General features: G+C 41.9%; 2 protein-coding genes across 3 annotated transcripts; one reads left to right on the forward strand and one right to left on the reverse strand.

Moving 5' to 3' along the window:
* The first annotated feature begins 6,624 nt into the window (after positions 1 to 6,624).
* Positions 6,625 to 14,905, forward strand: LOC100871307 (uncharacterized). The gene is given in 9 exon segments (XM_086909055.1): positions 6,625 to 6,842; positions 6,945 to 6,991; positions 8,773 to 8,903; positions 9,192 to 9,419; positions 10,845 to 11,021; positions 11,024 to 11,511; positions 11,590 to 11,771; positions 12,421 to 12,583; positions 12,703 to 14,905. Coding segments are annotated over 9 exon segments (2,985 nt in total). The 5' UTR covers positions 6,625 to 6,756; the 3' UTR covers positions 14,186 to 14,905.
* A 2,139-nt stretch (positions 14,906 to 17,044) lies between these two features.
* LOC100869749 (uncharacterized) lies at positions 17,045 to 22,040 on the reverse strand. Of its 2 annotated transcripts, none has more exons than XM_012488203.3 (3): positions 21,421 to 22,040; positions 19,048 to 19,272; positions 17,045 to 18,658 (listed from the first exon to the last, which is right to left on the reverse strand). In XM_012488203.3, exons 1-3 carry the CDS (start codon positions 21,494 to 21,496, stop codon positions 18,477 to 18,479), a joined length of 483 nt encoding a protein of 160 aa, XP_012343657.2. In that variant the 5' UTR covers positions 21,497 to 22,040; the 3' UTR covers positions 17,045 to 18,476. The 2 variants fall into 2 exon arrangements, with proteins under 2 accessions (XP_012343657.2, XP_086765186.1); XM_086909060.1 differs by having other exon boundaries at positions 18,459 to 18,613.
* Positions 22,041 to 22,080: the final 40 nt, after the last annotated feature.

Here is a 22,080-nt window from a genome sequence, read left to right on the forward strand (position 1 = left end):
AAACCGCTCCGACCGACTCATTTCGCTCGATATAGTTGAGAAAAAAAAAAGAAGAAGAAAAAAAATGGAAGAAAAAAGAGATTTCAACTCTAACGCAATGTTCTGGTATCTAAACGTATTATTTTCGTAAGAGGAGAAAACAGCGCGCCTCGAAATGCTCTTCTCGTGATCGAACGACTGGAATGGAATTCGAACGACGCACCGCGACGAAGACAAATAGGACGCATTCAAATCGTGAAAGGACGATCGATCGTTGAATCGATAGTTTCATTGAAGCGAGATAAAGGCGGCAAAACTTTCGCCGGCCATCGGTCGCATCCTCTTCTTTTTTTTTTTCACACCTTCGAATGTGACAACGAAAGCGAACTGGTTCTATCTCTTCCAATTTGCCGATTCCACTCGACTTTCCATTCCTTTTTTCTCTCTCTCTCTCCTTTTTCTTGCTTCGAGGGAAAAAGTACGCCTACGCTTGCCATCTCCATCGTGGTTGTCTAAATAAAGGTGAAAGGAAAAAAAAAAGAAAAAATATATATATATATATCGCGATATATTTGCAATACGTTACGCGAGTTTGATCGTATTTTAACGTATTTTTATGATTTCATCGGGAATCGCGCGTAATCGGAACGCGGAAAATTGAATTTCCATTCTCGCTCATCGTAGATCGAAGTTAACGAGCGGAATTTCGTTTCAGGAAATACGCACGGCCAGTGTGCACGTGTCGAGAGTAGTAATAAAACACGCGAATCGGCGCCACGCGTCGAGAAAATACGCAACGATTGAAATCCGTATTCTTCGTATACCGATATCGAGTAATTCCACTGACCTCGCGCGAATAAAATACATTTTCACGCTGTCTCGATTCCACGTTGGAGAGAAGGATAATCGAGTTTCCATTCGAGATCGCCGCGAGATTCGAACGACGTGACTCTCGCGTATTCGAATCGTATCGCGAAGTGTGTATGTATATAAACTTATACCAGCAACGTTCGTGCCCCAACGTTGTGCGCAAGTGTAACGTTTCCTCTGACGAGTTACGACACCGCGTCGGTAAAGAAACGAGGATAATTCTGATATGATCGAACGGCTCGTACGCCAATTAATTTCAGTTACCGATTTCTTATTATCCGATCCAATGAACGAAACTCTCCTCGTGAACGGCGGTATCGGTTGTCGATTAATCTCGCGGTTTTCCGTAACCTCGACAGTGCCTCCACTCTCTCCCTCTCTTTCGCCGTCTCCCCTTTCGTTCTCTCCTTCCTCCTTGTTGCATTCTAACGTCGTCGTCCACGTTCACTTTCGATACATCGGATTCCATGCCCGATTCTATATACACACACACACACACGCTTGAAAGCGAATTTATTTTGCTCGAGTAGAGCCTTAAACGCTCCTAGACGCCCTAATACTCGCGTCATACCCTCTCCGAATATCCTCTCCAATTCCATATCTCTCGAAGGATATTAAACGGTCCGGAAACGCTTCTTGCTCGCTCGTTATCCTCGATCGAATTACCTAATCGAGCGTCAAATGGAATCAATTATTGTTTCGCTACTGGAAGAGAAACTATTGGTTAAAAAGAAGAAGAAAAAAAAAAAAAAAAAAAGAACGGAGAGACGTGAAAGCCTCGCGACAACTCGGAATCACGAGCTCGAGGAAAGTCGAGCTCGAAAAATGAAACGTTTCTTTTCTTCTTCCCTCGCGAAAATAAGAAATATCCTCCTCTCTTCTTCCTAACCTATAATTACAATTCCTGGAATCACAGCACAAAGGTGATCGCGCATAAAGCAATGCAACTATTATTGCTGCGCCTTACGTAATCCACGTGCCACTGCTTTCGCGGCACTGTTTTGACACGTTTCGACCGATACTTTGCCAGATGTTTTACAATAAACAATATCGGGAGCGCGAGCTCTCGAACGAGCCACGTTACGACACGAGAACAAGCGTCGTCCGGCCGCGGTCTGCTTTCTCCCGCTATACGCTGACGGAAAAATAAACGAGCCGGTTGCTCGTAATCGAACAGCTCGAATGGACGCTTAATCGTTTCGATCGGCAATTCGTCCAATTTTTCGTGAGCCCATGGATAGAAACGAACGCGACGCTACTGCCCTCTCGTCGGTGATGGGCGAAATTTAATAGTTCAAGTTACGAATAAACTTTACTTGGACAAGTTTATTGTCGTTCGAAACGATAATAATAATAATAATAATAATTTGGAATAATTGGGAAACGGGTGCAATAGGTACGAATAAATGTTGTTGAAGCGTTTCAACAAGTGATCAAGTGGTCAACTTTATTCGAAATTTTTAACCAGTTTTACTTTTTCAACGGGTTAACGGCCAACTCTGTCTCCCCTCTCCCATCTTCGTTTTCGAAAGGTCAACGGTACGATAATTTTTCAAGGGCCTTGCGTTATATTTGCGGTCGCTCGAGGTCGTACCTCGACCATATCGCGCCGCTACTCCTTTCCCGAACAGTTTTCTCGTAAATGAGTATCATCGGTATGGCTAACGAACCATCACTGTCCGTGTCCAATAACGCGACATTAGAATTTATTGACTTTTCTACCGTACGATTCTCGAGACGAGTGGATTTCGAAATTCTCTTTTTCCTCGAACAATAACGACGGACGGCGTCTGAGATGTAAATATTCCTCGCTCACTCTTGCTCCTCTCTCCTCTCCTCGCCGAGAGAAGAGTCGTTTCGCGCGATTGAGTTCTCGAAAACTTTGCTTTATATTTTTCTTCCTTTCTGCTTTTTTTTTCACGCAGTTGTACTGCGTGGTCCAACAATCATGGTAAATTTGAATTTCGTAAAAAAAATAATATACAACGAGGGAAAAATTAAGCGAGAAGAAAGGAATAGATGTATAAATTCGGCGTGATAAATTATTTATCAAGAGTTATAATACAGGTTCCTTTTAATCGCTATTCCTCGCCTTAGGATAGAGCGAAATTTGACCATCGCCACTTTCGAAACGAAACAAAGTGTGTCAGACACTGTTCTACGCGAGGCACGCGTGAATATTGCGCGATGTCTACTTTCGATGATGCGATCTGCACCGATGAATCGAATTTCAGACGGTCCGTTCCTCCTCGGATAAATAAATGATACTTGAACAGGGGAGCAAACATCGACGACGAAACCGAGTCGGCGAGTGAAATTCAAACGAAAGCGAACAGAGATAATTTTAGAAACGAATCAATCGACTACGAAGAAAATCACGTCTCGAGAACTATGCTTCTTGTCTTCTTCTGTGATCGTCGATTTCGGGTTTGCCATAGAAACCGTAGAAACTGTAATTTACACGGGTAGGAAGCAGTCGTAAAAAACGTCTCTCGTACGATACTGGATCGGTCTCTCGTTACGATCTCTTGGCGTATAATTATTCCTTGTGGCACAGCCGCTTCACGACACATTAATTATACACGAAAACCTTTCCTCTCTCTCTCTCTCTCTTTTTCTCGAGATTTGAAAAGCAGAAAGGAAGATACCTATTCAATTTCCTATTCCGGCAACGTTTCCTCTCCTCACCGATTCTCACTTTCTTGCCGTTTCGAAGGAATTACGTCGATCCCAGTTACAAAATTTTCCCTGAAACAGTGATGGTGAAATTGGATTCTGGATCGTTCAACGATCACTGGTTAAGGGAACGGAAAGTGTACGTCTTTATTCTTCTCTTCTTAATATCCTCTTAATTTCAGATCAACTTCCTTCTACTCGTTTGCTCGGCCGTTTTTTGTCGAACGAAGCAAAAAAAAAAAAATTCGAAGAAATCTTCTTTCTTGTTTACCGCTTACACAATGCGCCGACAAAATGTGACCGACACCACGTTTACGATTTACGGTTGAATAAATTTTATTCATCGCGGTGAAAATTATTTATATCCGTAGCCGGTTCTCTTTTCTCAGTGGATCCAACAAAAATTTCGAGTTTATCGAAATCGAAACATTCTCCCTGTCCTCGATCGCTCAAGTTGAACGAACTCGAAGATGGCCGGGAAACTCGCGGATTTAGAATTATTTAAGAGGCACGGTCGATGAATGAGCGATTACGTAAGTCGGTCATTTTCACCAAACGCGATTCTTCTTGCATTTACGCACAGAGGTACAAGAAACGAATTATCGAAAAATCCCGACCATCGAGGTTATTCGTCGACGATTTCAATCTCAACGACTTGCCACGTTTGTTCGATTCGACGGTTTGCTTCCCGTGTACGCAGGCGTGTCAAAAATCTCGCGTGTTTTTGTCAACTTTACTAACACGCGATCAATCCGAGATAATTCTGGCACCTTGACACGAAAAACCAGTCGGCATTAAGTCGCACCTTCGCGTTTTCACGCGTTTGAATAGCACACGTCTCGGATAGAATCTATGCCCCCGAGCTTTCAAAGTCTACTATTCGAAAGAAAGAAGAAAGATTTGCAAAGATGGCGGATCCGCGAAGTACCCCAATTCGCCGCGATTACGCCACCTGTTCGAACTATACCACACAGTTCCATATCGCACGGCGAGCAACGCTATTGGCGTATTCTTCTTACCAACCGACACAGGACAAGGGAAGAGGGGGAGAAGGATCAACGACGCGAAGAAAACCCGCATTCGCGGTCTGCCTCGTTATCCGCCAGGAATAATCATATTCATCGCGATTTTAATTGAAAGCGGGAAAGAAGAGTGTGTGCATTTGATAGCGCGACCGCAATCGTCTCGATTTGCCACGCGTAATTACGTCCTATCCTACGTATCCCATTCCGTGTGCGACAAGCGTTTAACGATCAAGAAGAAGACGAGTTCGCGTGGAATACGCAGTGGCGCTCATTCCATCCCTCGTGTTCGATTATCGGGCAAATATCACCTTTCTTTTTTCAGGATCGAGCGTTACGCCTTGACCTCGCCCGTTTCGTTGCGTCAGACGAGAGGCGAGCGATCGTGCGCCTGTAATAGCCAACGATCGGTCAACGAGTATTCGACATACGAATCCGCGCGTCGTGAAAAAGAACGAATCGAATCCGCTCGGAGTTTGGCCGATAGTCGACTTTTTTCGCTCGACAGAAGGATTCCTCCAATGGCTTTCCAATGGTGAACGCGAACGCGTCGAGGGAGAGACACGATCGAAATGGGAGAACGCGTCCCGCTTTTGAGCGTGATTATTGTTCATACGATTGAGCACCCAAACGCTCGTGTATCGACAGAGGGGAAAAAAATGTGCGCTCGAAAATATTTCGATCGAGGCAAAGAAGCGTGCGCAGCTTCTTCGATTCACTCAATAACCCGTGTGTTTTTATTCGAGGAATAGGCACGAAAGAACAGCAAGCACGAGGAAATGAAAGCTTGCTGCCAACTCGTACGGGTTTTGAAGGCTATCGGGTTTTCTAACCACGCCTTCTGCCAACGTTTAATCTTTAAAAAAATCAGAAATGTCTCGAGAGAAGCAACAAACGCTACGCGTTGTATGTGCATAAGTTTTTCTTTGACCCGATTCCAAAATTATTTTATCTCTTTGAAGAAAGAAGTAATAATTTTCTCTCCAAATGCAACGAAAAAAAGAAGAAATTGTTTTAAAACAAGAGGTGTATCTCGTGTCGTCACTTTGGAAGAAAGGAAAGAAACGGTTAAAAGGTTACCAGTTGTTTTGAGAAATTGATCGGGCAGCTAGTCGGGCTAGCCATTTACTTCCGGTGACCTTTAGCGGTCGCGGGTTGACCGTTACGTGTGTCGTAACATAACGTAATTTACCGTAAGGTAACGTTACGAGTGTCGCGTCGTTGCACGCGCGACTCGATAAAGAGGAATCCTACGAGGAAAAGAAGAAGTATTTGCGGTAAAAAGTGTACGTCGTGTAAAATAATAATAATTTATTATTACGATTCGGTGGATCGGCAAAGAGGATTGAGAATTAAATGGCGTTTTCTAAAATGGCGAAGGGAACGAGCGCTTTCGTTAAACGCGATCGCGTAATCGCGACTTCTTCCGAATGAAACGGCTCAAAATTTCCCAGCACGCCTGGGAACTCGCGTACATTCGTCGTCGTGACACGTAGTAAAGAAAGCAATCGCGTAGAGACTTGTGTAATCGAACAACGCGCGATTCCATGTTTCCATTTTGCGGAAAGGAGCAGTGAGCAGGAGGCATGCTATATACTCTCTCCTTTTTCCACCACGCTTTTACACCAACGATAACGATCCGTCCGCGAACTGGAGCGCTTAATTAATGCGAAAATATCCCGCGTCTATTGGTCTACATTTTTCTTTTCTTTTCTTTTCTTTAACTTACCGAAACTGAAACGCGAGTTAGAAAATTCTGGCCATCGATGTACCGAGACATCGATAAATCCATATCGCTCGAGTTCGTTGATACAAACTTTTCAATTTTTTTTTTTTTTTTTGCAAAGACGATAAGGAACAATGGATTCGTTTGCGGTCAAAACGCAATCTTATTACTTTCAGCAGATTACTTTCACCGATTTCCGTCGAATCTGTCGTTCTTGACGATTCTTCGTAAATATCCCCCGTTGATACGTTAAGTATCGTTCGGTTAACGGTTTCGTTCAAAAAGTGTTTATCGTCGAGCAGGATGGAGTGTAATATTCTCTTTGTTTTAACGATTATTAAAAGTGGATAGCGTGCATAGCAGTGACGACAAAGTCACACCCGGTATTACGTGATCGTGCATTTATATAACACCTACATTATCCTTGCATTATATGGTTAGCAGTGGTGACAGCACAGAGAAAGTTCCCCTAACCGTTCCCATATGCTCGAGCGCCTGTACCCGGTCTACGTTCCAACGCGATTGCCATGCCTCGATTATGCTGCGTACAACTCAATATCGGCGACAACGTACGCGAAATCAATTTTTAACCCTGTTACGAGCGGAAATCCCGCGAAAAACTTTCCCAGATTCTCGAGAATAATCGGGGACATTCTTCTTGTGTGTTACAGTAGCGCCAACATGCGGGAGAAAAGGTGGCTTCTGCTCGCTCTGTACGGTAAGTAAGCACGTACGGTATAGTATAGCGCGCGTGTAAAACCAATCTCGACTCGATCGAACTCGATCGATATGAGGGGGGGGGAATTCTAAAACTTTCGTCCGTTTTAAACTTAAAAACTTGGCGTTTAAATTGGCACGATGGAAGTATAAAGGCTTCGCATTCGATTTGCGCCGCGGGCAAAGTGTCCTTGGTATTTTCGGACTCTCCATATCCGGAGAGGAATGCCGGTCGACCTTCCATCCGAGAGTTTCGCGTCGTTCGATGTCGTTCAAGGTTCGTTCACACCGGTGTCTCTCTTCTCTCGATCGATTTTTTTTCCTTTCCTTTTTTTTCTTCTTCTTTTTTTTTTTTTCTTACGATACGAAGATCGAACCCGGGAACGTGGAAAAACACCACGTTTCGTATTCATAACGCAAATCGGATACGCGTGACGCGCGAAAGAGCTTGACCGAAAGATTCCACGAAGGTAGTGGATACCGGTGTGCATATCAACGAGCCCGTTTCCTTTGTCCTGTTGCGACGAGCTCCAAAATTCTCTACAAACGAGGTACATAATCGACTAAGAGTTTCGCTTCGACGCAAACGAGATAAGATTGTTCGGTGAGAATATCGCGAATGTGGGTTTCTGACATTTTCACCCGTTCGACGACTATTCGTTTCTCGCATCGAGAGACAGTCCTTCGAGGCCTTCGAAAACTTGTTTGAAAGCTATCGAACGATACGGCACCTTGCACCACGGGGGGAGAATCGAAAGAAAGGAAAAGAAGAGAAGAAAAAATCCCCTGTATCGATACGTACGCCCTTTCTTTTCTTTTCTTTTTTTTTTTTTTTTTTTAACGAGAATGTCGAGCCATTCCCATTCGTTGCTCGAAGCGATTCGTCACGAAAACGTGGGGGGGTGCGACCACGTTGGAACCGTTTCCCACAAACGGAATGCGAGCACGCTCGTTCCCATAATTCATTTTTATGCAACCGCTTGCATCGATCCCCTCCCCCTCCATTGGAAAACCACGATCCCGTTATAAACGTGGCGACGCCACGTTTTCCACCATCGAGGACATCCACTCTCCAGAGGAGAAGGACCGTAAAGACGATACCGTGAGACGATATCTCTTCTTAAATTAAACTCTTCCTCCCTTGAAAGAAGCAAAAGAGAGAAGAAAGTATTTCTTTTTTTTTCTTTTTTTTTTTTTCCCCGTTCGACACGGACGAGACACGCGTCTCTCGAGAGAGGTTTTCTCGTCCATCCACACCGACCTTGAACCGGTTTGATTTAATTAGAGGTTGCTCGTCGGTAAAGATCCGCCGATAATTCAAGTTCATTAACGAGAATGCCGTTACGGGTGAGGTGGAGGGGAAGAAAAGAAAAGGGGAAAAAAGATGGAAGTTGACCCTCCCTGATGAAATAATTGGTTAACAATTAATCTCCTCCTCGTCCCTCCAGCGGAGAACCGTAATATAAACTGGCGCGAGAAAACGATCGATAGATATAGCCTTGATCCGCTTGAAAACAATTGCCCAACCGAACGCGTTCACCTGTGCCGCGAAAATTGCAACACTAACCGAGCTCCTCTCTCGAGCTGCTCTTCTCATGTGCGGATTTTGCAACGCCGACGCTTCTTCTTCTTCTTCTTCTCGCTTGCGCAACCCGTGGATGCGTACCTTTGATTATTTACCATCCAACCGGTGCCGCCGACTTCGACCTTTTCCTTTTCCTCTTCGCTCGATCGGTGTTCGCCTTCCTTCGCATTTCACCGCGTTTCCTCCGTAATTTCCAGGAATCCTATTGGCCAACGCGGTCTCGGCCGAGCGTAAGGCGACCAGGCCGAAATTCAAGATCGCCACTACGTCGACCACCACCACCACCACCACCGAAGAGAATCAGAAGAACGAGAACGAAGATGCAGAGGTACGTTTCCACTGTATCCCCCCCGATAATCGCGAATTACAATTACAAACACGATCCTCGTCTCATTTATCGGGATGATGCAAGTGAAGGATCGGTACGGCAATATTTCCCTCCGGATTCAGATCGTATCGCTCCAAATTATACAACAATCTAACTCAGACACGCGCTATGCGCGTACAAGTTTACCTTCGCATAGAAACAACACCGAATGACATCATCGAACTCATCTCGACTCCGTTACTTGGAATCGAAATTACTGACGATTCTCTTTTTCTCGATCTCTGGCAGGCGACCACAGCAACGGCGACCGCCAGCGGGGAGACGAACGCGACGAGCGGCCACGTCCTCACGGGTATCCCGCAGATCGACTACATCTGGGACCCGAATTTGCCCCGCGAGTTGAACGGCTACAATCTGAGCGATTACCCGTTCTACAACAGCATACCCGAGGACATCGACTTCAAATGCGACGGGCTCCACGACGGATTTTACGCAAGCGTGCCGCACAAATGCCAGGTGAGGAGGAGGACGAGGAGGAGAGGATGTATTCGTAATTATTCTATCAAGTTGACGAACGAATCCATCGATCGCTTAGTTATTCTTGGCGATGAAAATTGGTAGACTTTCTCTTTCTTTAAATAACGCATCGAAGGATACCGTCCGCTTAAAGATGCCTTTAACGTTTCCAAGAGGGACGCGCGCTCGCTCTTTTTCTATATATATATATATATATGTATATACTTTGCATTCGCGACAGTCGGTCCGCATAATTAAGCAAAAATTTATTCCTACTCGGGTCTCTTGGAGAGAGACCTTCGCCGAGCGAAATAAATAAATCTGAAAAGATCGTGGCGCGAAAAATTGAGAAAGAAAGCTCGAAACGGATCCGAAACCGCTCGTTCTCGCATCTTGGTGATGCGAGCCTTTTTTTAGACTCGATCTAATAAGGTTCTCGGAGCTAATTCGCTGGTCGACAAATCTTCGCCGCCGATTCGTTCGTAATAAATAAATGAGTCCATTTCTTATTTCTTTTTTCCATCACGAAAGAAGAGGCGCTCGAAACTCGATCGAGCAACACGAGAGTAAAAGTGGAGTATCGGCGATCGGTCTAGCGAAAAGGAAAGTCAGTGTCATCTGGACGAATGCCCGAAGGAAAGATTTTCTTATCCGCTGGATCGTCGACCATCCGTGACCACGGGGAGGAGATGCGAGTTTTCTCGTTTCTCGAACGATTCCACGACGGAAGTGGAAAAAGAACTCGAGGAGAGTCTTTTCGCGGTCCGATACGCTTCCCGTCCCTGACCGTTTCGAGATTCGCGGATTGCGAAAGCGATTGCAACGAATATCCCTTTCCGACGTTTTCTTATCGATTGTTCACCTAGCCAACGAATGGGCCATTGTTATGCAAATCTCGATTCGCCTCGCTCGGCGATGGAGCAATGGATCCGGCGGATATCGCAAGAAAGAGAAACGAGCGAAAATTTATCGCGAAAAAAGTCGAGATCTAAATCGAGACGAAGCTCCCTTCGTCGAAATAATTCCGTTTCGTTAACGAGCAAACAACTCGTGACCGAGGCGTACGTTTGACATTTATACGAGGCGAAGTTGAGCAATATTCCCGATCCATCACCGGAGCGAAATCGCTCGACCGATTCGGTTTCTTTCGGTTTGGAAAGAGGCACGATTTTTCGAGCCGAGCGAATTCTGCAGTTTAGAGTTTAGGCGGGTTTCCGATAAAATTATCCGCGGTGAAAACTTGGAAATGGTGAAAAAATTCGATCGGAAATTAAGGATCGAGCGAATCAGCCACGTACATCTCGAATACTTGTTGGAGAAACGTATTCGCTGATCCACGTTCTCCTACCGATTACTCGTGAAAGCTAGTCGACGTCTAATAATCCTGTCCTGGAAAAATTAATAAAATCGTATCTTCTCCTCAAGGTGTACCATCACTGCCTTTTCGGCACCCGATACGACTTCCTCTGCGCCAACTTCACGGCGTTCGACCAAAAGACCTTCATCTGCCATTTCGTGTCCGAGGTGGACTGCGCCAATTCGAAGAAGTACTGGCACAGGAACGACGCCCTGTACAAAGCGACCACGACCTCCACCACGTCCACCACCTCGCCACCACCACCACCACCACCACCACCACGTCGGCGCCGGCGACGGCCGCAGGAGGCCGCCAATCGTCGAGGGACCTGCCGTCGAGGAGGAGGAGGCCGTTCAGGAGGCGGCCTGTCTACGATTACTACGACGAGGAGTACTACGACGACGACTACAGCCGGCCGCGGGGCTACAGCAGGGACGACTACGATTACGAGGATCGAAAGTACAGAAGGGATCGCGACTTCAGGGATAGAGAGTTTCGAGATTCGCCCAGGTCCAGAGAGGGCGTCGACCGGTACAGAAACAACAGGAGGGAGCCTGTTGGCAGGGTGAGGGGGGATCCTCCTTTGGAGGAGGATGCCAGGCCCAGGCCGAGGGATCCTCCCGACCAGGGCTCGAGGCCCTCCGTGTCCAGGGAGGTCGACGACGCGGAGTTGGACGACAGACGAGTCGATCCCAGGCTCAGAGATCCCGACGATCGTCGCTATCCGGATAAAAGGTAGGTTTCTTCCTTTTTTTTTTTTGACGATCGAATTCGTGATTACATTCGAGGAAATTTTTGGTTGGTTGGGTACAGGTACAGGGACGATTACGAGGACAAGGATCCAGTTTCGGGAAGCACGGACGGCCTGGTGAAACCAGCTGCGCCCGCGACCTCGCTCTACGCGAGGCCAAGAACGCCTCCCAAGATTCGTAGGCCGGTTCCGCTCTCCGAGCAGGATAAATACGCTTACAAAACTACGGCCGTGCAATCGACCGGTACAACCTTTGCAACCTTTTCCTCGACCTTTATTCACCCTTTGCGCTCGACGTTTTATTAGTATATTTACATTGGTATAATAAATAAATGTAAATACGAACAGTTTACCTTTTGCGCTCGAACGGCGACCCTCCGGCAACGGCTTGGATCGAACGGCGATATTTATTTACCTTTGATTCTTTTTTTAAACGGATTACTAAGCTCTTTGCGTATAATCTTGTAAAAGCGTCGAATTTTTTGGATTCCGATCGAACCACATTTTTGGCTTTGCTCCCAGTTGGACCGAGCCCAGTGGCGATAAAACCATTATTTTCAAGGTTTTTCAGTTTTGCGTGCTATTGAATAACGAAATTACTTTATCTAACTTAATTTGTTACAACGAAGATGAAATGGGAAGATGAAAGATAAGTAATAACATTTATCGCCCTGACGAGCCGAGGATGCATCTTGGCATGCAATTGCTACAAATTTTCCTTCTTCGTACGATACGTAAAGTATTTCAATAAAAGTTTCAAATCATTTCAAGTTAATCGTCAATAACAGTTCACCGAGTCGTGCTCGAAAAAGGGAGCGCAAAGGGTTAATAAAACTCGAGAGATGACGACTCCTCTTTCCCTTCTTTTCTTTCTTTCTTTCTTTGTTATACAGAGGAACCTCGAAGAAGGCCGGTGGACATCGCGGAGGACGATTACTACGAGGACGAGTTGGAAGACGTGAGGCCGATTCGAAGGCCGTTGAGGAGGAGGCCATCGTCTTACAGGGACAGGGATTTCTACGACGCGATAGAGAGAGACAGAGGCCGACCGTTCAGGTAAGGCAACGTACGTACGCAAACACCGATCCTATTCCCTAACTAAATCCAGCATGCATTGCACGTCCAACGTTGAGAACGAAACGACTTGATTGATCCCATTTTCCCGAATAATTCAGATCGCGATATCGGGACGACGAGGACGAGTTGCGGCCGAGGAAACACTCGAGGGATCGCTACTACGATCGAGACAGGGATCGAGGCAGAGATCGATCCCTCCTCGATCGTGGAAAGGATCGGGGAAGAGGGCAGGAGCGACCCGTCGACAAGGATGTCGTTCAGGGCGATCGTTCCAGATCGAGGTCGAAGGATTCGCAAGAAGATTCGAGACGAGATCGCAACAACAATCACGATCGTACGGAACGAATCTCCACCACCTCCACCACCACGACCACCACCACCACCACCACTCCCACCACCGCCGCTGCAACGAGCACCAGCACCACCTGCTCGCCCGAACAACCCCCTCGCAAAACGGAATCCCTCTCGAAGGAGGGAAACGAGGGTAGAAAAACCGTGGAGGCGACCGACCCTCGTCGACCAACGAGCCAACACTCGTCCGATTACCAAGAGCAGGAGAAACGCTACCAGACCGCGTCGATGGAGGAGTACTCGCAGGAGGAGTATTACGACGAGGCGGAGGATCCGCCGGCTCCACCGCCGCGCGCCACGATCCGCGTGGTTAAACGACCCTTCCTGCCCTCCAGGGGGGGTAATCCCAATCCGAGGGGGTTGTCCCCGGTCGGCGCGAAAGCTGGCCCCGCGCCCAAGAGGGTAGAGGAGGAGGAGGAGAGCGTGCAGGAAAGGGGGAAGAATTATTATCAGGCGGAGGAGAGGCCTCGAGAGGAGGGGAAGGAGGATCGGAACGGATACAAAACGGGCGTCGAAACGGACGGGGAGTACAACAGGATGGGTGGAAGGTACGACACGGCGAGAGGCGCGCAGATTCGAAGGCCGTCCGTTCATGAGGAGGGGGAGGAGGAGGAGGAGGAGGAGAAGTCGAAGCAAGGGAAGAACGAGGATCCGTTCGAGGATGGACTGGCCGGGTGGGAGGCCGCCGTGGAACAGTTCTCGAGCCCCGCGCAGGGCAACGAGGGGAGCAACGTGCAAACGGCTGCGTATCGGGGCAAAGGGAGATTGACGGAGAATCCGATTTACGGAACCGGTTTCAAGAACCAGGAGGAGATCCAGGAGAATCCGAGCGGGCCAGGTCAAAGTTTCAGGGTGAAGCAACGGTTGAACGAGGTGACGCATCGGCTGCAGGACATCCCCGAAAGCGAGTACGACGTGACCCTGAACGACGCGTTAACGCCCACGTTGAATCAGGAGACCAGCCTGCCAAGCGGATTCGTGCTGCCTCTCCACAGACAGATCGGAAGGGACGCGGTCCTCCAATCGTCCGAGAGTAATTACAAAGTTTCCAGGCCCGTCAACCAGCAACAGAAACCGTTCGTCGCCAATTCTCCATTTTTACCCGCGGTTAACGGCGACAGGCTGAGAACCGTGTATTACAGGACGGGGCCCGAGACGATTCAAGTAGGCGGTGGCCAGTACAGGCCGCAGAGGGGAGGATTGTCATGGCAGGATTATACCGGCTACTGAAAAACGAATTTCGAATGAAGAGAGAATGGAGAGGATTGTTATCGAGATCGATCTTGCAACGCGAAATTTTCCTAAGAACCAGCGAAATTCGCTTCGATCGAGGGAAAGTGAAATTTTACGAAAATTGATCGATTTGCCCTTTTCGGGGCAAGTTATTAATTAGATCCTTGGATCAAAACTTTTCGATGCGATTCTTTCGATGCGAGGACAGGGAGGCGGGTAGTTTTATCGGAAGTGGAAAACGAACAGGAGGAAAAAATGTAAATGTGGTGCAAGGTACAACGATCGAGTATAGTATCAATCTCCAAGATGGTCGAATCTAGAATTGGGATCAATTTCGAATTCCTCCTTTCCTGCGAGATTCTATTTCGAAAATTATATTTATATCGTCTCGATTAGTTAATCCACTTCGATCCAATTTGTAAATTCGTTCCAATTGTAATTCTTTCTACTTTCGGCATAAAAACTTGTAAATATGCACGCGATTGTGCCCAATTTTATTATCCTCCTTCGGATTAAATTATAATAATATCTTAAGTGCGTGTAAACGATTTTCTTTGTGAAAGCACATTCGTCGTCTCGATTTTTTTTTTTTCTTCTTCGATATTAGCAGCGAATAAGTTTTCTCGAACATGCATTTTACCTTTGATAAATAAATTGTAAATTATATACCAGCCTTGACGTACGATATTAAAGAATGGAAAAAAAAAAAGAAAGAAATATACAAATCTATTTGATCTATCCTTGAACTCGAACGAACTCGTAGAAAGAAACTTTTCTTCTTTTTTTCCTAAATGAAAATCGGAAAATTAGCGAAGAATTAAAATTAATTCTCGAACACTGGATGTTCGGATTATGGATAAATTATACGTTTCTCTTATTAAATTTTGACAAACAAATATAAAAATGATAAAAACGAAGCAGTAGAAAGTAAGAATCCAATAAACGAATGTTAATCTCGTAGCCATTAGCTCGATATTATGCAATCCATATAACGATATCATCGTAAATAAGAAGAAGTGGTATAACATATGGATAAATAATAATATCGATTTCCCAAGTCTCACCAACGTGGAGGTTGCTACGGATGGAGACTCACAAAAATAAACTCGTCTTAAAGGATCATATTCGTTATCGCAGTTAAGTTATTACGCGGGAAACGAGACGAATGGATTGATTCGATGAATATTCTAAACGTAGGTCAATCATAGTATACGGAATAATAATTGAAAAGGAATATAATTAATAATACAATCAATCACAACGATTTAAATGTTATTTTCTTTATTTTCTATTTATTTTCGATGTTAAATATTTACAAATTCTTCGTTGCGGTCACAAGTGATGACCTAAATCTGACGACACGTTTCACGTACGCATTTATCAAAGTTAGATAGAATTTCCAGTGATTTTTCCAGAGAGAATTATGGCTACTCAATTTGCAATGCAAAAAAGAATGTTTCGTTGTTGGAAAAACGATAAAATTTTTTTCTTTTTTAAATCTAAACAGACGTATCTATCACGCGTATATCTATACGTGTATATATATATGTGTGTGTGTATATATATGTACGTATATATAGATGTACGCGTGTATATACGTACAATGTCGAAGAACAAAACGACACGTTCTTGAAATCGAAAAAATAAATATCACTCCTGACGAATCGTCAAGAGTGTGTCACAATGGAAAAAATACGTCACAGAATAAAATTTATCCAGATCCGATAGAGCCACGTCTACGCAAAATAAATCATCACCATTATATAGGAAAGATGAATCAAGATTGCTTGTACAACAGACAATTTTCTTCCCCTAGTGAGAGCTAGTCGCTCAATTTTGGAACTGTTGAACAACAATCGTTGATGCAAGATTGTCCGTGCTTTTTCTTCTTCCTCTTTTGCGTAAACATGGCTACGATGAAAAAAAAAAAAAAAAACGGTAACAATAATGAATTAATCGGTCGAATTCTCTTCTGCATTGCCTGAATTCTGTAGCCTTAATTAATAGACGTGTCTCGAGTAACAAGCGAGAAGAACGGTGGCCATTGTCGTCTATTAATTGTATCGCAAGTTAGCAGAAAAATTTCGACGATACAAAATTAAAAACGATAATTCGCTAGTACCAGTCGCACCGTTTTAATTTGTACTCGCGAACTATAAAAATATTAAATCTCCTCTCGCGATGTCGAGCGGCCTAACGAATCAGAATTGATTATTTCGAGCACCGATTAAATTGCCCTGATTAACTTCTAGTGCGTAGCTCTGTACAAAAATTATAGAGTACAAGAATAGGTTAAATATATATATATATATATATATATACATATGTATATTATATATATTTATATATATATATCTCGCAATTATGTACGTCCCAATCATCTTTCGCGAGTGGAGGCTCGTTTTTCTTTAGTAAATTTATAATTTATATATGTAAATTTGTTTCAGCGATTACGTTACACACTATATAGGAAAGAGAATGATTGGCTGGCAAGATTACGCACCCGCGGAATGGCGGAAACTTATTTACAAAATTTATTATATTACAGAAACAATACCGAGCACGATAAAAAAGAAAAAAATGCAATGTTCTTTTGGTATGAGTGCAATAGTCTACTCTATACGTCTTGCAATTTAAAAAGTTAACTCCTTTATAGATCGTCTTCAATTCAATCTTGAGCAAAAATATCTTTATATTTCTTCTCGTCGAATTCGAAAATTACGGTAATGCAATTTATTACCGTAATATTGCAGGAAACGTGCTTAGAAAATGTATTTATTTGTACGTAACGATTTAATTATAATTTAATTATATAATTATATTTATAAATTTATATAGAGGTAACAATAGAAAAAGTTTCTCCAAGTTGTTATTATTATTATTATTATCATTATTATTATTATTATTATTATTATTATTATTATTATTATTATTATTATTATTATTATTATTATTATCCCTAACAGGTTATTAATTTAGACTCGCTCTTTGGTAAAGTTACAGTTTGTTTTGCGGAAAGTTATCCTTGAAAAAAACAAGACATTAAGAGAAAACGAGACGGAAGATTTATACAGGCGGCACGATTCCACGATGGACGCTACGGATGGATCTATCGTCTATCGTCAATTTTCAAATTTTCCAATTTTTTTCCAAGAGATAATAAAAAGGAGATCTTGCGCGTTAAAAAAATATATAGGATCGCATCGATTATACTAATCGGGTCGCATGCATAAATTTCACTTGCACGATTACAATAGGTTACAATATTATTGAGAAATGTGGATAATTCGTTCTAAATTTTACACATGGTATACGAAATATGTGGATCGACAATCATCCATTTTATACAAGATATTAATAAGACGTGAACTTCACTGACCAGCTTTTTAATATCATTGTAAAAAAATTATCTTCTCGATATCTGTTAATCTTAATCTTAAAAACTATCAAAAACGCAGTCAGTTATCCCGCAACCATCGTACATAAAACATAGAAATGGTGATTGTGTAAGTAGTTAATACTTTCATGCATGATTTTATTACTTCTATAAAAATTATTTGGATAGAAGAAATTTTTGAACAGTATATAAATATTAATTTAATTATTGCAATCTTTATTAACGCTAATAATAAGATCAATGACGATTCATCACCATTTTATCCGTCTATGACTATAAAAAAAAAAAAAAAAAAAAAAAAAGATCAATTAATGCTTCGCTTATCGGTATAAAATACATCTACTTACACTAACACTCGTTTACATTTAGCCTCTTATTTCAGTTCGACGATATGTTATGTATATCATGTATCTAAACCTCTTCTTTATATGTACACAGAGTTACACAATATTGTTCCCTAAGCGTTATCAAGCTTCGAGAGAAGACTTTCGTGTGCGACGTCCAATCTACGAAAAAAATTCTACGAAAAAATCTATACACAAAGGTATATAATAAGTAGTTAAACGTGTTATTGACTGTGGAAAATCAACGAAGAAATCGATTGAAATTTTCTTGCAAGCCATCCAGAAAGATGATGAAATTGGAACCGGTACTACTTTTTCTTTTCTTCTCTCTCTCTCTCCCCCTCTCCCTCTCTCTCTCTCTCTCGCGGTTATTCGGTAAGGCGATCCGTTTACGCGTAACTCAAAGCTTGTCGCTTTAAAATTATGAATTGTGTAACTGAGCGTTTCTGCGTCAAAGTTCATGTTTCTGTTAAAAACTTTCGCACTTTGTACACGGCACACATATTAATTATTCCAATTATTATTATTATTATTATTAGACGTCTGCTTACGCTATAGGTGGATCGTCATCGTCATCGTCGTCTCTCGTGACTAGGACATTACCGTAATGGTTTGGACGAAGCTGTCGAACTCGTTGTAACCATTTGTATCGCCTCGCGACAAAATACAGTAATACGCTCGTTACTACGAGAAAAGTTGGTATTAACAAGCCAGCGGCTACAGAACTACCTAAACAAAATTCAAACAGAATTTTCTCAGCAATTTTAGCACATCGTCTTACGTAACCAATCTTTTTCACGATAGATAAAATATAATACGATACAATAATGATATCGTTATCGTTATTAATAGTTTATCGTGCGATAAACTAATATTATGAGTCAAAGAACTGAACTAAGTAAAACAGTTACGACAAATAATATTACGTATGTCGTGGAAAATTTCTTCCTTTTCAAAATTTAATTCTTTGTTATAAAATTGCTTTTAATCTCTAATATAAATACGAATATTAATTTGCCATGATTTATATAATAACGATGGTAATATTGAACGATGGCGATATATTTGTAATTATATATTGCATGTATATATATATATATACATATATACATATATACCTCCTGAATTGGCCATGACGTTTGGTTGATCAGTTACACTGGCAACCGTGGTAATTGTAACCTGGACGCACCGGCCTTTCTCCAGGTCGTAACCTATCTTGCATTTGCAATACGCTTTTTCCCCCTTCGAATTTTGAAAGCATCTCTCATTTTCATCGCATTGATTCTCCATCTTTTGGGTATCGCATTGTTTGGTTTGATTTGTGACATTTCCTGCAGAAAAATCTGAACACACACACAACACAAATTAAATTAATCAGAATCGGGACGTTACGTCGAGATCAACAATTAACGTTATATTACGTACGAAGCGAGATTCAATGTATCGCGTTACAAAGATTGGACGAATTGAAAGCAGTGAATACAAAAAGCTTTCCGAGTTAATTCACCTTATACAAAGGTTAATATACGACTCACGACATAAGGCGAATAACAGTGAAGATAATAAAGTCTTTAATGCATTGCGATAAACATTTCATGAACATTCTAACGTTAAAAAAAAAAAAAAATAAATCACGTCATTCATAACTTTATCAATTTTAATTCGATCAACGAATATAATGTTGTATCAACAAAAATGTAAATCTTATCATTTTAATGATATATCATTATCAACTGAAAATTTATTGTTATCGTTCGTTATTATTATATTCCATATCTGTCGCAATTACAAACTCGGGATTATTTTTTTAATTTTCTTTGAACAAAAGAAACAGGGAGCGGTTGAAGAGTGATGTATCATTGCGACTCTATCGACACTGTACGAGTTGAAATTGGCTGAATCACTTAATTGAGACGAATTTTATCAGTTAAAATATAAAGGTTAACTGTACCGATGTTAAATAAAGCAAATTAACAAACTTTCGTTTGATTTAAATCGTAGTATTGTAATAAATTCGATAAACTGCAATGCCAAAATAATAATAATAATAATAACAATATAACAAATAATAATACCGATTATTTGGAACGATTTCAAATAAATGAATATTCAAGAGATTAGAAACATTTGCAACTTGATTCGAAATATCACATTCAACTTTCCGTAATTAATTTATTCCCATTAATACGTGTCAATGAACTTTTCCATGATAACAATACAGAATTCATAGGTCAATCGAACAATGAGACCTTTTATTCCAATTCTACGTCATTCGTATTTCTATTCAAAAGATAAAAATCAAGAATGAGACAACCGAAAAATATTACTCAATCATTTATGTATGTGCTAGAGTCCTTGACTTGTACATAGACTGGCTACGAAACTGTGTATTTTACGCATGTCATATATAAAAGTGCGATATAAAGAAAGAATTCAACGTAGCTATGGATAATTGTATCTTTCATAAAATAAATTACATTGCAGAAGAGCAGTATAAAATGACTAACGGAATTATCGCGCAACATTATTCATTTACAAAGTTAGTTACGGTTATAAAGTATATAAGTTATAACGTGTTAATACGTTAACTGCACGTTAATTATTTCCTACAAAATGGATTGCTAAATATAATAAAGTGATATTTTGAATCGAATGTATTCGTGATACGTTTTATTTATCGTGCACCATTCGTTAATGAAGAATGAAAACAGGCGATACTGATACTGATATAAATACTGGTACTACTCTAGTACTGGTTTAGTAAAGCTACCAATACTCGTACTGGTGTTAAATAGCGTTAAACGCTACGCATGGACTTTATTATCACATTGACTCATCTTCTTCGTTATGACCAAATACTGATGAGCGTTTTCGCCAGGGAATCGTGCAAAAATGTTAAATATATTCATCGCGATTCAAAAAGATAACTTTCGTTAAACATTAATTCATTTGTATATTTATGAAAATTTCTTGGGATAACTAGAAAGAATAACTAAACGTATCAAATATTATTACAAAATCGTGTTATGTATCAATTACCGAATAATCGAATCAAATTGATTGTGCGATAACGAACGTTTCCTACGTGAAACATTAAGCATTTATCTTCCATTGAGACAGAATATACAGTAATTGTGGTTTGGAACATGAAGTATGAACAAATAAATCAAGAGACAAACAAAGTATTATCGAAGTAAAAATACATAATTAAGGGAGCTTAATTTCTTGACCACAAGCATCAAGAGAGAAAGAAACGCGCGAATAGTTGGATCAAAAGAATCAGAAAGAAATGAAGAGAGAGACAGAGAGAGAAAGAACGAGAGAGGGGTAGAGAGAGTGATGGAGAAAAAGCGGAAGAAGACTATTGTGGCCTTACAGGGGTGACCCCAATGGTTCGATTAAACCAACTAATTTTGGCTTCGCTCGGTACAGAGACACTTGATTTATTCTATTAAACAAACTGCAAATTATTTCTCAGAATCCATGCTTACCTGAAGCGTAATTGAATGGCGCTAGAAAAATTGCCACGATGAGATAACAGAATACATAGACTCGAATGTTTTGCATTTTCCTTTGTTTTTTCCTTCTCGTGTTGTCGCTCTCTCTTTGTCTTTCTCTCTACGTGTACTTCGTTCCCAATTTACCGTCACATAATAATGAACGCAATTATTTAAAGAATATTTACGATCGACGCGTTTGTGCCACTCGGAAAACGTAATGTTAAACGCACAAATATACACACACGTATTTTATTAAAATATTCACGTAGATAACCTAAAACTTTAGCACGAAACAATCAACAGGCACGCGTATGCCGGCTCATCGCCGATCGGCCGGCCGTCACCAGTTTTGACAGATAAATGCTAGACCGCGCCGCAGAATGCGTTCAATCATCTGTTATTAAACGACCATTTGCAATTATCGAACTCAATTGACATCGAGAATCGCAAAAGACGTATCGAGACATATCGAGCACAAGATGGCGTCATAGAATGCGCGCATCGCTATTTGGCGCGACATTCAAAATTCAATTCCATGCAAAAATTATTTAAATGCATTTTTAATCAATTTAAAAATGAAAAAAACTGTAAAATGGATTAAACGTAATGAAAAATAACATCGTGTTCAATATGTTTCTTTTTTTTTTTATA

The sequence above is a fragment of the Apis florea genome, unplaced genomic scaffold (genome assembly GCF_048593485.1).
Source record: "Apis florea isolate Af1SG1 unplaced genomic scaffold, ASM4859348v1 contig_3081_pilon, whole genome shotgun sequence".
Lineage (NCBI taxonomy): Eukaryota > Metazoa > Arthropoda > Insecta > Hymenoptera > Apidae > Apis > Apis florea.

Coding starts and splice junctions, on each gene's coding strand:
- LOC100869749 (XM_012488203.3), bottom strand. CDS start 21,496: ATGCAAAACATTCGAGTCTATGTATTCTGTTATCTCATCGTGGCAATT. Junction 19,273..21,420: donor GCCATTCAATTACGCTTCAG/GTAAGCATGGAT, acceptor GTGTGTGTTCAG/ATTTTTCTGCAGGAAATGTC. Junction 18,659..19,047: donor CGTCATGGCCAATTCAGGAG/GTATATATGTAT, acceptor AATTTTGTTTAG/GTAGTTCTGTAGCCGCTGGC.